At 35.8% G+C, this 17450-nt stretch overlaps 2 protein-coding genes across 2 annotated transcripts; one reads left to right on the top strand and one right to left on the bottom strand.

Annotated features, from left to right (window-relative positions):
- Window positions 1-1376: 1376 nt before the first annotated feature.
- Window positions 1377-6317, top strand: LOC138309192 (forkhead box protein I3-like). Its single transcript, XM_069250338.1, has 3 exons — window positions 1377-1648; window positions 3999-4606; window positions 4886-6317. Exons 1-3 carry the CDS (start codon window positions 1570-1572, stop codon window positions 5564-5566), a joined length of 1368 nt encoding a protein of 455 aa, XP_069106439.1. The 5' UTR covers window positions 1377-1569; the 3' UTR covers window positions 5567-6317.
- A 2349-nt stretch (window positions 6318-8666) lies between these two features.
- Window positions 8667-12065, bottom strand: LOC138309053 (serine protease inhibitor Cvsi-2-like). The gene is made up of 4 exons (XM_069250174.1): window positions 11960-12065; window positions 11183-11317; window positions 10441-10554; window positions 8667-8772 (listed from the first exon to the last, which is right to left on the bottom strand). Exons 1-3 carry the CDS (start codon window positions 12000-12002, stop codon window positions 10445-10447), a joined length of 288 nt encoding a protein of 95 aa, XP_069106275.1. The 5' UTR covers window positions 12003-12065; the 3' UTR covers window positions 8667-8772; window positions 10441-10444.
- Between the last annotated feature and the right edge of the window lie 5385 nt (window positions 12066-17450).

Below are 17450 nucleotides of genomic sequence, written 5' to 3'. Positions count from 1 at the left end.
TGTTCGGAAATCTTTGGAAATTCCAGGAGTTTTTATGACCATGCAACGGCCATATAATAAAACCCAGTTACATGTGTAACAATGTCTTTACATGGGCAGAATGCATACAAATAGATAAATGAAGATGCTTATTTAGACAAATACTAATGAAACAATTCAAAACTTATGTGGTACTTTGAAGACAATAAAACACAAAAATGCATATAAAAATTACCGACCTACCAAGATTACATACATATGTAATTCAACGTAAATTAGAATCTTTTTCATGAGGGGGTAGGGGTTCCATATTAGTGGCCGAGGAAAAAAATAAAGAAAGATATAAAATGGTTTAATTTTCGCTATTGTACCACAAGGTTCTATTCTAGGTCTATTTCTTTTTCTAGTTTTTATATATGATATAATTTATAAAATCAAGACTAATGCTGAACTGTTTGCGGACGATTACGTGTCTTCATGTAATTGTTGAAGATGATGCTGTTGCTCCATGCCAAAATCTTCAAAATGATTCTTAGAGGCTAAATCTAAACTAACAATTTGGCTACCACATTGAGATAAAGTAAAATATCGTCATGGCAAATGGTGACAAAAATTGGCATTTAGCATCAAGATTTTTGCTCAGGAAAATTATAACTAAAGTATTCAAAAGAAATACAAATTAAATTCATTGGTTGGCATCATGATTTCCGCTCATGAAAATTATAGAATATTAAAAACGTTGATGACTAAATATTGAAATAACTACTGAGTTCAATTTTTTTTGACTGACACCAGGAAAATTACATATTAATAACAAAATTGTGATAACTAAATGATTTTTGTTCGGGGAAATTATAGCTAAAATGTTAAATAGGAAAACAAAGTTTGATAAATGACCAGTGTTGAGTTTAATTTGTCGGTTGACATCGTGATTTTTATTCAGGAAAGTCATAGCTGTAATATTTAATAGGGAAAAAAACTTTGATAAATGGCCACTGAGTTCAATTTCAAGGTTGACATCATGATTTTTATTCAGGAGCTAAAATATTTTTTAACTTAAGTTTGATTACAAATTTGAACTAACTACCAAGTGCCTTTATTGAGAAAGAGTAAAAACTGTTCTGACAGAAAGGTGACACATCTAACCGTCATCTTGTAGAGAAATGAGCAGGAAAGTTCAAGTCATTATCATAAAATCCTATCTCATTCTCTCGCTAATGATCACACTTCGTTCACTAAATCCTTGAATGTTTTTACTCGGGGACAATTAACCTGTTCCGTTAATCAATAATCAAAACAAACCAATCACAACACGACCCGGCGCACGAGGTCGTGAACCCTGCTACGTCAAGGTTCAGCGGTCACACAGGTGACAGAGATGTTCGTTTCACGTTCTTCACGCGCGATTGAAATGAGTTCACTATGCCATCGGAGAACTCAGGTACTGTAAAAACAAGGTGTCAACTGAATTTACATATACACCCGAACGTTGTTGTTTATTTACATTCCCGATTTTCACTTACATCGGAAAACATCATTGGAATTCTAGCGATTTTATAGTTTTGATACGAAATCTTCTTGGAAACAGCCATGGGAAAGAGAAAGAGGTGTGATTTAAACGAGGAAGAAATCATGAGCGATCTACCTCCAACGAAACTCGCCTTCACAGGTTTGTTTTTATAATTTCTATTTCAATGTTTATGTAATATTTTTTATGCTAATCTCTGGTGTATTATGCGTCACTTCATTCATAGGTTATATTCGATTACAATGGAAACAACTGCGATCGCAGCATCATTTTTTTTAATTTTTTAAATTATCAACAGGCGATTTTTACACGTACTGGATCTATCATGATACCTACAGTTTCAGTGCCGGATAATTTTGGGTCTTGGTATCGATTTGAAACACATATTTTTACGGTAAAATATGCGGATATAAGTTGCATAATTTATCAATGAACATCTCGAATGAATAGAAATATTAAAAAGTAATTTGGTTCACTTTTTTCCCCGTGAACTTTGACATAGTTTATTTTTTTTCCATTTGGTCACCTATGTTGATTTTATATGTAATATATAAATGAATAAGAAATCTCATTTCGAATCTTTTCGTCACTGAAAACTAAAAAGCGAAAATGATTGTATCGCTATTGACTATAATTAGTTTTAAAGGCCCACTACCTTTCCGAAACGGCTTTTAATTTTTAAAACGGGAAAGTAAAACGAGATCGATATTTTTTTATAGTCGCTAAAGTTATTAACTTACCGTTAATACTACACATGTCATCACATTCTGAACAATTTGATTAAAATAAATAAAATGTTAATTTTCATAACGCGGGTCGTCTTATGTTTCCCGCCGTTGTCCTAAATACCGCGCGGTTCTTGACTATCACTGCGCCAGACGGCAAAACAGCTGTTATCAAACATTACGCAGAAAATCTTGCATATGTTTGATGTTGTAACCTCATCTTAGGCCACTGGTATAAATTTTCTGATGTTATTAATGTTTTTAAGAAACCTTTATGTTTTCCTCCGGAAAGGTAGTGGGCCTTTAAGTGTGACGGACAGTATGATTTATTTCACTTTCCAATGTCGTCACAGACAAAGGAATCATCTGTTAATTTGGCAGCATTTTGGTGAAGTTTTAAAGTTTCAGAAAATGGCAAACCGATATAAAAATTTGTAAGAACTAATTTTGTTTAATAATTTACGATTTAAAATAAATTGTGTACAAACTACAATTTACAATACAGTGTATAAATTGAATATTTTTTATAATATCAGGAGTGTAAATATATATTACTTATATCTCATCATAAATTCATTGCTATTATACTGATTAGGTCTTTTAGATAGATTGAATAATTATCAAAAGTATCTGTAAAGATGTTATCTTAAATACAAAATGTAACTAATATTCTGAATCAATATTTAACCAAAAATACTTAAAAACCATATAGGCTGGTTTAGATTTAAACTCGATGAAACATTCCAACTGCTAAAATAAATAGCTGCAGAACACCCTATACAAGAAAAAATCCTTTTTATAATGTGAACCGGTAATTTATTTTTAAATGCGTCTTTCTCAACAAGAATTACCTCCCTTCGTCCATCATCGTATAGCACACTTATCTAAGATACATGCATTTGTTAGTTGGTGGTTGTAAATGTTGAGTAATTTGTTTTGTATACTAAATAACAACACTGAAATTATCCAGGTCCATTTTCAGAATAAAAAACAAAATGACAATAAGAATACGTGATCGTCGTATCAACTTTGCTAACTACGTATTTTACTACGATACTCTCCTGAAACCCACAGGGATCTGATAATGAGTGGCAGTTTATATCAATATGGACTCATTCGGGCATTCGCGTGGGTCCATATTGATATAACCTGTAACTAATTATCAGATGACTGTGCTGTAACCCTCATCCTCAGAACACCAGGGGTTATTTTCACTATCGTTCACTTGGTGCATCGAGGATGTGAAACCCTTGGCTAGTAAGGAACAATAAAAAGACAGACAAATAAGGTATACAAGTATCGTTATACGCAAGTATACATTGTACATGTTTATATATTTCGGTATGATTGAAAGTTATTTTGGGGAGAGGTCGATTTAAATGATAGGGGAAACATGCCTGATCCCTGTCATCGACCTTTTTAATCACACAAATAATGAAACATGGGCCATGTCGATAAAATAAAACTTGAAAGTTATACATTTATAAAATGATAAACAGGTTTTCTCAACAGTTTTATCTTCACTTTATGTAATTTAGACAACGAATTAAACGTATTCTGTTTTTACGATAATTTTGACAAAAGTCAAAATCAACCCTGTTTATCGAGTCATCTTCCAAAATTATCAGGAGCACTGAATCACGAAGTAATACATTTTACTTACAACGTCTACTACTTGTTTATTTCAGATGATAATAATCTGCAATATAATTTTGCATGTGTTCATGTTCTTGATCTTTTATAAACATATTATAATGCTTTTACAGAAGATCCTGTCCATTTTCCGGGTCATGACCTCCCAGCATTAGATGGTTCACTTCCGGCATCGATGCAACAAATCGAGTCTGACCTTAGAAAGGTCATGGACGATTTCGTCCAAGTCTATGAGAAGCTTGACGTTGGCGATGATCCCACAAAGAAGCCGAACTACTCATATACCGAACTGGTGTACCTGGCCATTCTGAGATCGCCGAACTTTTGTCTCCCCATTACAGAAATCTACAGATACATCAAAAGCAGATTCACATTCTTCCGGGACTCACAGAGAAGTCATTGGAAAAATGCCGTCAGACACAGCTTGTCAAAGACGAAATGCTTCACGAAAATTGCCGTCGGAAAACGACATGGAATTCCGGGATTGCCAAACCGGTCGTCGTTTCTTTGGTGTATAATGCCAAACAGTATCGTCAGTTTCGCCAGGGGAGACTACCGGCCGTCTGTAGACAAAGAAAGCGGCATGAATACGCTGAGATGGGGATACTATAAAGTGAACGCTGGACAGTTCTGGAGCCAAGTGGCGGTATACCTAGAGAAGAAATTCGAGAGCTTCCGAACAATGGTTTCCAATAGTAACGACCCGAGACAAATCGTTAAGGTTAGTAAATTTTAGACTATTAAGCATTCCATCTTATTTTGAAATATAATATGGCGTGGAAATTGAAATAACTATAATGCATACTATCTCAGAACTTTTGTTTTTAAATGCAGATATTTCTGCTCTTGTGAAAGAGATATATTGATTTTGCATCACGCGTATACTCACTATATTTTTGCTCGCTTTTGTTTCTTAATACGTAGGAGCAAACAATACTGATAGAAACACTCTTTTTCAAATTAAAAAGACTAGTCTTAAACAACTCTCTCTGTTCATTAGTTTCAGATATGCTCTCTACCGGAAGTCATCCCACAACCTGACCTTGTCGTGACACCGGAAGTGCTGGATCATGTGACTTCTAGTTCTGGCGACGCGAGCTTAGACAGTTTTCCTTTACGATATGAAGTTGATTCCAGTTTCCTTCCAAAGATTAAAGATGAAAAATCTTCTGAAACCGGAAATTCCTCAACTGATGACGATTTTTCTCCTAAATCGTCGGGCACATTATCGATATCAGTCAATGACAGTGGACACGAGACACTGGAATCTAGTCCAGAAGATCTCGGCTCGGATTTGTTTTCCTGGAAACAACCAAAACAGAATCTCAATTCATCATATCTATCATTCCTGCCCTCGTACCAAAGTTCAGGTCGGGTCACGCCAGAACTGCCTGATCTTGGTCACGTGAGTCCATTTGAGTTGTCTCCCTTGTCCAACCATGGAGCTTCGCCGCCACCTTCCCTGCTGGCATCTACACAGAATCTGCTACGTATTTCCCCTGTTCCGATGACGTCACAGTCTTATTCGGATTCCTACAGCTCGTACTACTCGCCGTATCAGTCTAGTCACGTGATGTATCCTGCACTCCATGACCTTGCCTATCCTTATCCCGGAAATTACTATGCTATCCAAGGAAATGATCCAATGATGCCGCTGGCTTCCGAATGGAGCGGACATTAAGTTCGGAATTGAGACTTTCGGATTATTATATAGTGCTAATTTTACGCTTACACAGTGAGTGTATTCATTGTACAGTGAAATTTGCTAATGCATCAAAGACAATATTTTTACCATTATTTTACGTCAAATCGAAAGTTTTGCTTTCACATATCTGATATTAATTGTCTCGCTTTAACTACAAAAATGACATGTATATTGTGTACAAAGATAAACATATATTTATTTACTACATTTAATATTTTAACAGAACGATGACAATTATTTTATACGAACAATGTAAATGTTGAAATCTTCAATCACGTGATATGTTTAAGTGTTTGCTCCATATTTGATCGATCTTTTATCTTCATTGCAAAATTTTAATTCTTTTAGAATTTTACAGAAAAGACACAATTTGTACATGATGTTCTGTTGCTTTTACTGATATGGAGATTATAGAATAAACATGTGATATATATGAAAACAATCAGGTCGTGCATTTCTTTTATTATTTTAGCCCACCATCACCTGATGATCTATATTAAATCGCCGTTGACTCGTTGTCCGACCGTCCCTTTACAAGTCCGGCCGTCCGTTTACAATCGTTGTTACTTCAACTTCTGATACAGCAGTCAAAATGATCATTATAAAATTCGATTCGTAGATTTCCGCTCCACGTGTCTTAGTTCTGTAGTGTATATTCCTTTTTCGGAGTAATCAAAACATAGTCCGCTAAACCTGCCTATATTATTAGGCTTTTTTTATTTTTTTTTTTTTTGCCTAATATATAGTCAGCTCGCGGTACCTCTTAAAAATGTGAAATCGTATGCCAGATTTGGCCTACGCTACGTCAGCGGCATATTTCTAATATATCGTCCATGCAATGCCGGGAAAACGTACACATACCTTTATATTAGGATCTTATGTACTCCTTTGCCCCCATGTTACATCCCATTTATGAAATAAAACACCTGTGTACAATGAAATACTTCCGAGACCCTTCTATTTCACACATTTGTAATGGCCGCCGTATACACATCTAGTAGAGCCAACGGCAGCCAATCAACTTCGCTTCCGGTTTTATTTTTAAATATCCACGTGTAGTTGAAAGATAAACAAAATTCTACCGTGTATATGCTACATGTATATGCAACGTGAATATCGCGAAAGTGATGCGGTACCAGCAATAGTCGTGTTCAATTTGAATATTTGACAACATGTCGTGTATGTCGACCATGATTTTTACAGAAAAACTCTAACTGGCTAGCATTTTGTTTATCTTTCAACTACACGTGGTTTTTTAAAAAATAAAACCGGAAGCGAAGTTGATTGGCTGCCGTTTGCTCTTCTAAATGTGTATACGGCGGCCATTACAAATGTGTGAAATAGAAGAGTCTCGGAAGTATTTCATTGTACACAGTTGTTTAATTTCATAAATGGGATGTAACATGGGGGCAAAGGAGTACATAAGATCCTAATATAAAGGTATGTGTACGTTTTCCCGGCATTGCATGGACGATATATTAGAAATATGCCGCTGACGTAGCGTAGGCCAAATCTGGCCTACGATTTCACATTTTTAAGAGGTACCGCGAGCTGACTATATATTAGGCAAAAAAAAAAAAAAAAAAAATTAAAAAAAGCCTAATAATATAGGCAGGTTTAGCGGACTAATCAAAACATGGTTGACAGGCGGTCATCGTTAATCTTTACAGCATACGTTTGTAGTCGATATTCTCCAAAAGGTTACGAAGTGATCTTTTATAACTTTGACTCGTAGGTTTTTCTCTAAGCCTTGGTGTGCACGTTGCATTTTTTGGACGGATGCAACTACATGTATACATTGCGAATGTGTATCTGGCTGAAATATCAGAGTTACTTCCCTTTGAAACGAAGGTAAGTAACTCTGATAGACCAAATACTATTAGGCATTCTCAAGATTTAGAGACATACGATTTACTAAGGATATTATATCAAAGTTTGGTACCGCTATGTAGAATTCATATGTATTTTTCCATGTTATAAAAGGCCCACTACCTTTCCGGAGCAAAACGTAAAGGTTAATAACTTTTGCGACTCTACAAAATTATCAGTCTCCATTTACATTTCCATTTTAAAAATTAAAAGTCGTTTCGGAAATGTAGTGGGCCTTAAAGTGTGTTGTGAGAAGACACAAAACGAATAGCGAATCAAGACACGTGGTATACTATGATGTAATCATAGGTTAGTATGTACCAAGGATAATCGACAATGGTTGACTTGTGCCAATATATTCTGTAGCTGTCCTTTAAAACTATTTTCATAACCCTCCAATCGGATTAAATACAGATCCTTATTATCACTACGTTGGGTAAGAGGATCTGAGAACATCCCATTAGGGGTCACGTCAAGATGACCTTTTGAAATAGCCAATCAAATTGGCACTGCCAGAATCTTTACTGGGCACAGCAAAGCTAATTGTATAATTATACTGGGGCGAAAAGACGATTTCAATTAATGCTGTAAGGTGTAGAAACTGCATTTGCTCTGAAGTACACGTGGTATAAAGGTCATCTGGACGTGAACCCTTATGGGATATTGTCAGATCCTCTTTTGAACGGAGTGGTTATACGGATCTGTGTTTTAATCAGATTGATAACCCTCGATATTCCAGGGGTTAATATCACTGTCGTTTTAATAAAGAAAGTGATATTAACCCTTAAGTATTAAGAATGTAGTTATGATTGCCACAGTAAATATACACTAGAGGTATTCGACAATGTACTACTTTTACCAATGCATATCCCTCCCCTTTGGCACTATTTAAATTGTCCCAAAAATAATGTTTTCAGCTCTCCCAGCCTCGCTCTTACGTAAGATTTTATACTGTGAACGTACTCGCAATTATCAGAATGGCTATATTTTACAATATTAATAGGATTTATCTCACCAATATTTTGGTTTATAGATATTCTGGAATGCAAAAGATACTGTGAAAAGCATTAATTCCACAGAAATTTGATGTTAATGGTTTCGAGCTACAAACATTTTGTTACACAGTAGTGTTGGTGATTGGTTACCGATTTCTCGTATGTATCTCTAAAATAAGAGCAAGCTAAGAAAGATAGTATGTACTCAAGTAGATGTTTTATATCATTTATTCAATAAATAGAAAATAACAAATATACAAGCATGAGAATAGAACTGATCATAGGCCGGCAATGATTGCTACGGATTGGTCTGACGATCTGAAAAATAACAACAGAGGACACACAATTATTGACTTTCAAGGCGTGTGGTTATTTTTTTTATTAACCTACCAAATATTAACCGAGTCAGAAAACGAAACAGCTGTTTTTAGCCTAAACACAATTCCGATCATCGATACGATTAGAGCTAGTGTTTAACGATTATCTGACTACAATATTGTAGTTTGTAGCCAAAGACTTACTAGCAGGTACATCCTCGATACAGGTGTTACTAAAATTGACGTTATATCCAATCCTGGTCTATTTCATAGTAAAACTGATGGCAGCTCGGTAGAAAAATCTGAACCAGTCACAGGTCTGCAAAATATTTCCCTTGAAGACTACAGAGAGAGATCTGGAGATACACTCATCTTTAAAGACATGTGCATACAGTCAACCACAATGTACCGTTATACGGCTCTTCTGATGTATAAACGACTAAATCACATGTTCTGTTGCCCCCCAGTTTTACTATGAGATAGTCTGGATATAACGTCAGTTATAGTAACCCCTGAAGTATCGAGGATTGTAAAAAAGGTAGAGTAGGCCGAGCATGTATATTAGTTCTGGTTAAAACATTGCTTGGTCGAAATATTAACAAATGTATATAGTATAAAATTAATTAACATAAATGCTGTTATCTGGAACTGTGATTAACTCTTATGAAACAAAAATAAATTAAACTGAACTGGATTTGAAGTTGAACTGTATTAAACACCTGAACTGTATATCCTCGAAATAATGTATGGGTTACTACATTGTATCATTGGCGTAATATCCACCTCCATCTTCGAAACTCCATATACTATCTCTATACCACTGGCTTATCTCGTATTAAAACTGAAGGCAGCTCAGGGGAAAATATTTGAACCAATCAATTACAGGTCAGCAAAATTTTCTTTGAAGACTGCAGAGAGAGCGACGCACACTTGAAAACCACACAGTCGACCGCAGTGTACCGTTATACGGCTCTTTTGATGTACATCAGAGGACTAAATTACCTGTTCTATTGTGTTGCCTCCAGTTTTACTATGAGATAGCACGGGGTGTAGATATCGCATGTGATCGGAACCCCTGGAGTATCGAGGATGATCCACCTCGCGGGACTATCTCATAGTAAAACTGGAGGCTCTGTTTGCGTCAACAGATCAGAAGAATCGAATAACGGAACACTGTGTGACAACATGAAGTTTGGCGTCGCTCTCTGTATTTTTCAAATGAAGTATTGTACAGGCCTGGGATCGGTCAGGTTTTCATCCGTAATTGCCTTTATTTTCATTGTGACATAGTCCAGGGGTGCATATAATGGCAATGATACTAACCTCTGGAATATCGAGGATGATATGCCATTTATACATATTTAGTGAAAATACAATATGCTATAGTAGCCTCATATTAATCCAGTCAAGTACTTAAATCTTTGAATTTGTTATGACATATTTCATTTGTGAATATGATTACGACAGTGATAGTAACCCCCGGGATAATGAGAGTGATGCCCTTTAGATATACTCAGGCGAAATCAAATATAAGCTAATCTCCAGTCATTCCCTCCTCTTTTGTTTTGAGATAGTCCAGGGGTGGTTATTAAGACAGTGATAGGAACCCCTTGAGTATCGAGGATGAGATGCTACATACAGTTTAGATGCTGTCACCTGACAACTTTACCTGGTTAGTTATCATCGAGACGGAAACACCTGCATCGTCCGTCCACACAGTGATATTTGGCGGAATGGCTATGGCAGTCATCGCTCCTACCACAATCAGACTGAGTTACACATCCTAAAACAAAATGGAGGCCGTAACCAATGACAGCGACATGATCTAGTGAAAATATTTCCCTTCACGCGCAACAACAATTGCATGACAAAAGACAGAGTGCACAATTTCCTATAAAAACTACCTCTGGTAAGGACCGAACCCTGAATCGTTGGCTTTGTAGTCGTATACTCAACCGATCGAGATAATCTCACAAGGGTTACAACGAGTGTTCAAAACAATATGATTGATCTAAAGGTATTTGAAAATGTGTTAAAATAAATTAATTTAATGCATAGGTTGACATTTTTTAGCTTAATCGCAACTTCTGGAAATCTTCGGAAATTAACATGATAATTTTCGAAGATTGTCGGAAATTTCTTCAAGATTGGCCGAAATGATCGTCTCAGGTCACTTAACTTACTCCCAAGTATGCAGATATTGTATCGAATTTTCTTTTGTATATATTTTTTGTTCTTTTGGTATCATGCCCTGGAAGAATGCGAAATTAGATAACCGTAATTATTCGGCAATTTCCATGAAACAGTAAACGGCAATCGCGACATCTCGGTGTAATTTCCGTCAATCTTCCGAAGATTACCGGAAATTTCTCCAAGGGGATCCGATCGAGGTAAAAGGAATCAACATTTACCCCTTCCGGTGTTGGTTGTTTGGGGCTCGCAGTAACAAGCATTCTCATGGCAGGTGAGGGCATGGTTAGCTGCACACGTCGTCAGACCGTTTGCACAGTCGGAATTGGTTCGACACCCTTCAGAGTGGACACATGCTGAAAGGGACAGAAAAGAGAATATGATGAATATTTGATGAACAACAACAACAACAGTCAACAAGAGCTGCACGGAACAGATGCAAGAACAAAGAAACGTCGCAACAAAACGATCATCGGTCAAAATCACGAGCATGTGTGTTACATAACGAAATGACTAATGTGCCGGTGTAACGTTGCAAATGGATCCCCGTTGAAAACTGACCTTGGGTCATTTTTCAACGTTGAAAAATAACCAAGAATGCCGTCGAAAACAATTTTCAACGAAGGTCTATTTTCAACGTTACACCGGCAGCGGGACTTACTGGCCCGGCGCTCTACGTGCTGACTGAGCTAATAGCGAAGCAAAGGTAGAAGTCGACAGTGCCACTATGTGCAATTGAAACTATCTCATTGTATAAACTGGAGGCAGTTCAGAAGAAGAAAATACTGAGCAATCACAGGTCTGCAGAGACTTCCTTTGAAGATTACAGAGAGTCATAGTGACACCCAACTTCTATGCAACACAGTCAACCACTGTACATCAAAGCAGCAAATTGCTTGTGTCTTGCCTCCAGTTTTGTAGTCCAGGGGTGAATATAACATAAGTGATAGTAACCCCTGGAGTATCGAGGATGAATCACAACACAACTACAAACTTACCAATGACAGCAGCCAAGATGGCGAGAGCGATCAGAGTCCTCATGATGTTTGGTGGGTGTTCTCGTCGACAGAAGTTCCAACAATAGCGATGGTCAGTTAGTGTCCACTTTTATAGTGGTCAGTTCAAGGAATGATAACAGATCAAGAGTCACGCTTCTCATGTCTAATCTCTTGGACACGTCTGACTAGCGCACGATTTAGGTGGAAATTATTACGTAAATTTATGACCATTTAGGGTCAGTGGTAAATCTGAAGTAGCCGTTAAACGTAAATAGATTATCTTACACGAGTTATATAATTAGGGGTCATGAAATTAATAACGCTCTCCGACGACAAATTATTTCAGCAGTAAAACAAAGCTGGATTGAAAAAAACTATTACTGTACAATTAAAACGCATATTTGATTTAAGTTCTACAGTTTTGTTTGACCGCACAACGTTCCAAAAACTGCGTTCGCACATCGTGCATACACAGCTGTGCGATCGGGACGATTTGGTCAATCAAATTTGCGAAATCGATCCATACACGGGCCGTGTTGATGAGTCTAATTGGCTTGTACTGTCAGTTTATTGATATCTAAATCTAATAATTAATTTTTGTTTAAACATACGTTTCTACACATGTAATATTTCATCATAACATTTGAAATATATTCAAATTTGACAGTTTGGGCGATCTCTATATATATTTTATACAAAACATGAATCTATATGAAGTTGTGTATCATGACATTTAAAAGGAAACTTTGGATTACAAATGGTAGGCCAAGATCAGATGACGCTGGTTTCTTAAGCTATAAAGAAAGCAAATGTACTTTCCGTAGGCACTTACGAATTGCATTCGATAAGTATATGTCAACACAGTTTTCTGAACTTGATAAATGTGGCGAGTTAAATCAAACTCTATTTTGGCAACTTTACAATAGAAAAGCACGGAAAACAACGCATACTATAACAGAATTGAATTATAATGGAAAAACTCTAGGGAACCTTCTGATATATTAGATGCGTTGCATTCACATTTTAGCACAATATTTAAAGACAATCATAGTCATTTATTTAATGTTATATTTGCAAACTTTATCAATACAAAAGTTGAAAATATAACGGCTAATGTCAAAGCTGAGAACGAATGTTTTTTTCCGCTGTTACAAGTGTAGAAATATCTAATTTATGTAAAAAAAACTAAACACCAACAGGGCTGGAGGGCATGATGGCATAGTTTACGAACACTTTAAATATGGTGGCAAAAAACTCTTTGATTATATTGCATGTTTATTTAATATGGTAATAGATAACGAGTATGTACCTAACCATTGCAAAAAAGGTTTGATTATTACCTTATATAAGGGCCAAGGAAAGCCAAAAGAAAATCCGGACAGTTATAGGGGCATTACATTATTACCAGTGAATTTGTTGTTTGAGGTGATAGTGTCGGACAGAAAAAGCTCTGATTTATGTTCGAAGAGCTTTCCAAACAGACAACAGTCCGCGTACCAAAGCCAGTTATGTAGTCTATGTACATCCTTTAATTTACATGAATGTATTAATTACAATTTAGAGCACAATTCAAATGTTTATGTATCATATTTAGACAGCAACAAGGCGTTTGACACTGTGTGGCACGCCGGTCTGCTCTACAAAATTCATGAAATGGGGCTTATAGGCAAATATGGGTTATCCTCAAGGAAATGTATACCAATGTTAAGAGGTGTGTAATGTATAAAAATTTGATGTCCAAAAGTGTTTTAATGGAGAGAGGAATTTTACAAGGGGGTCGCTCTCTTCCAAAATGTATCTGATTTTCATAAATGAATTATTAAACGAAATAGAAAAATGTGGTAAAGGCACATTAATTGTTGATTTGAAAGTTAAAATACTCACTCAAGCAGACGGTTTGTGTCTTTTAAGTAAAAACTATTAAAGTTTGCAAGACATGGTTAACATATGTGAAAATTATAGTCGGAAGTGGCGGTTTACGTTCTCTTCAACTAAAAGTAATATTATGGTTTTTCCAATAAACGCACAAAGTATAATGTATCTAATATTTTACTTTACAATTGTGTTCTACCAGTAGTTACTGAAATCAAACACGTTGGTAAATCACTATAGAAATAGTGTCGAAAGAACTAAAAGGGCATGTTGTGAGTTAAACACTGGTATTATGTCACTTCTAAAGTCAGGTGCTCATCTTAATGCTCTTAACCCTGCAACTATTGCCAAATTGGTCAAAATTAAGATCTATCCACCTGCTCTATTAGTATGTGAGTTGTGGCGTCTTAATAACTCAGAGATAAATATGCTAGAACGAGCGCATAATTTTATTGCCAAATGTGTTCAAGGCTTTAGGATGAGGACCAGGACTGACATGTGTATTTCATTGCTCGGGTGGGTTACATTGAATCGTATATTGACATAAGAAAATTATTGTTTATAAGAAGAATTATTGCCATGGATAGTGGATTCTTGATTAACAAAATTTTTGTCACCAGATTTTTTACGTATTTTTTGAATGCAGAAAAACAACAAGGTTTTATACCAGACATCATAAGTATATTACGAAAATAATCATTGTATGATTCTTTTACTAATTATGTCAAATCTGGTACTTCTCCTAGTAAAAAATATTGGCGAAAACTTGTTTATAAAAATGTTTACAAATTCGATGAAAGATCATGTCTAGAAAGTATGTCAAATGATATAGATTTTATTAGATTCAAATGTATTCATCCTAATAATATGTTGCACTTTCTTTGGGAACTCGCTGTAAAGTTCCCACAGTATAATAACCATGTACATTGTATTTGGAATGTTTGTGTAAACTCACGAATATCAAATTGTATAGAATTATGTCAATATTGTGGAATGCTTTTTAATGACCATGTTACCCATATTATTTTGCATTGTGATAAAAATAGCGAAATTCGTGACGAGTACTGGGGTTTTTTGGTGAATAATTTTGGATTAGAATTCATGTCGTCGATTCACAATTTAACAGATTTTGATTTATGTAACACCTTGTTGGGTAAAGAATTTGCGTACGATTTCTCAAATAGTGCCTTAGAGGAGTTTAGATTAGGAAATGTGTCTTTTTTGTATAGACTCCTGAAAGCATGCGATCCTTATTGCTTTGAGTAATCTCAACTAATTACTAATTATTAGACTTGAACTTGTACATATTTTGTAAATTACTATTTGCTTTGTTTTGTTTCTTGTTTTCACGTTAACACTGTATGGTAACGAGATCCGGCCCAGGTTGTTTGGTATCTACTTCCGGGAAAATCGTACCTAAATAAATGAGAGGGGTACGTGCTAAATCACTTTAAATCTCTATAGTATTTCATTTGTTTATTGTAACCTATCAAAAATTAGAACAGTGAAAGCTTAAAATTTGAATATGTCCAAGCATTGTATGTGAAAATGAGAATAAAGTCTCTCAATTTGTATTCAAACATGTAACCTGGATGGTATTTCCGTGCAAAACTGAGAAAAATGCGTGAAAATATGAACATATCTCAAGATATCGGATGCATTTCTTTAAGATAAGATGTTGAATGAAGAATTAGGATAGAACAAAAACTATCTACCACTTCAAATTTATCGTAAATACATCCTTTTTGCCATAATCGATGATGTTTAGTGAGCATGTTATGACAATAGTGTACGTGTTTGGGACGCAAAAAAAATCCGGTTTGGTGTATCCATTTGTGTACGGTTTGGTATATCATTTTGTGTACGGTTTGGTATATCCATTTGTGTACGGTTTGGTATATCCATTTGTGTACGGTTTGGTATATCCATTTGTGTACGGTTTGGTATATCCATTTGTGTACGGTTTGGTATATCCATTTGTGTACGGTTTGGTATATCCATTTGTGTACGGTTTGGTATATCCATTTGTGTACGGTTTGGTATATCCATTTGTGTACGGTTTGGTATATCCATTTGTGTACGGTTTGGTATATCCATTTGTGTACGGTTTGGTATATCCATTTGTGTACGGTTTGGTATATCCATTTGTGTACGGTTTGGTATATCCATTTGTGTACGGTTTGGTATATCCATTTGTGTACGGTTTGGTATATCCATTTGTGTACGGTTTGGTATATCCATTTGTGTACGGTTTGGTATATCCATTTGTGTACGGTTTGGTATATCCATTTGTGTACGGTTTGGTATATCCATTTGTGTACGGTTTGGTATATCCATTTGTGTACGGTTTGGTATATCCATTCCATTTGTGTACGGTTTGGTATATCCATTTGTGTACGGTTTGGTATATCCATTTGTGTACGGTTTGGTATATCCATTGTGTACGGTTTGGTATATCCATTTGTGTACGGTTTGGTATATCCATTTGTGTACGGTTTGGTATATCCATTTGTGTACGGTTTGGTATATCCATTTGTGTACGGTTTGGTATATCCATTTGTGTACGGTTTGGTAATTCCATTTGTGTACGGTTTGGTATATCCATTTGTGTACGGTTTGGTATATCATTTGTGTACGGTTTGGTATATCCATTTGTGTACGGTTTGGTATATCCATTTGTGTACGGTTTGGTATATCCATTTGTGTACGGTTTGGTATATCCATTTGTGTACGGTTTGGTATATCCATTTGTGTACGGTTTGGTATATCCATTTGTGTACGGTTTGGTATATCCATTTGTGTACGGTTTGGTATATCCATTTGTGTACGGTTTGGTATATCCATTTGTGTACGGTGTACGTTTGTGTATTGTATCCATTTGTGTACGGTTTGGTATATCCATTTGTGTACGGTTTGGTATATCCATTTGTGTACGGTTTGGTATATCCATTTGTGTACGGTTTGGTATATCCATTTGTGTACGGTTTGGTATATCCATTTGTGTACGGTTTGGTATATCCATTTGTGTACGGTTTGGTATATCCATTTGTGTACGGTTTGGTATATCCATTTGTGTACGGTTTGGTATATCCATTTGTGTACGGTTTGGTATATCCATTTGTGTACGGTTTGGTATATCCATTTGTGTACGGTTTGGTATATCCATTTGTGTACGGTTTGGTATATCCATTTGTGTACGGTTTGGTATATCCATTTGTGTACGGTTTGGTATATCCATTTGTGTACGGTTTGGTATATCCATTTGTGTACCTTGTTCGGTTTTTGGTATATCCATTTGTGTACGGTTTGGTATATCCATTTGTGTACGGTTTGGTATATCCATTTGTGTACGGTTTGGTATATCCATTTGTGTACGGTTTGGTATATCCATTTGTGTACGGTTTGGTATATCCATTTGTGTACGGTTTGGTATATCCATTTGTGTACGGTTTGGTATATCCATTTGTGTACGGTTTGGTATATCCATTTGTGTACGGTTTGGTATATCCATTTGTGTACGGTTTGGTATATCCATTTGTGTACGGTTTGGTATATCCATTTGTGTGTACGGTTTGGTATATCCATTTGTGTACGGTTTGGTATATCATTGTGTACGTTT

The sequence above is a fragment of the Argopecten irradians genome, chromosome 15 (assembly GCF_041381155.1).
Source record: "Argopecten irradians isolate NY chromosome 15, Ai_NY, whole genome shotgun sequence".
Classification (NCBI taxonomy): Eukaryota; Metazoa; Mollusca; class Bivalvia; order Pectinida; family Pectinidae; genus Argopecten; species Argopecten irradians.
Note: the sequence above shows the minus strand (reverse complement) of the source record. Positions and strands in the feature narration are given on the sequence as shown.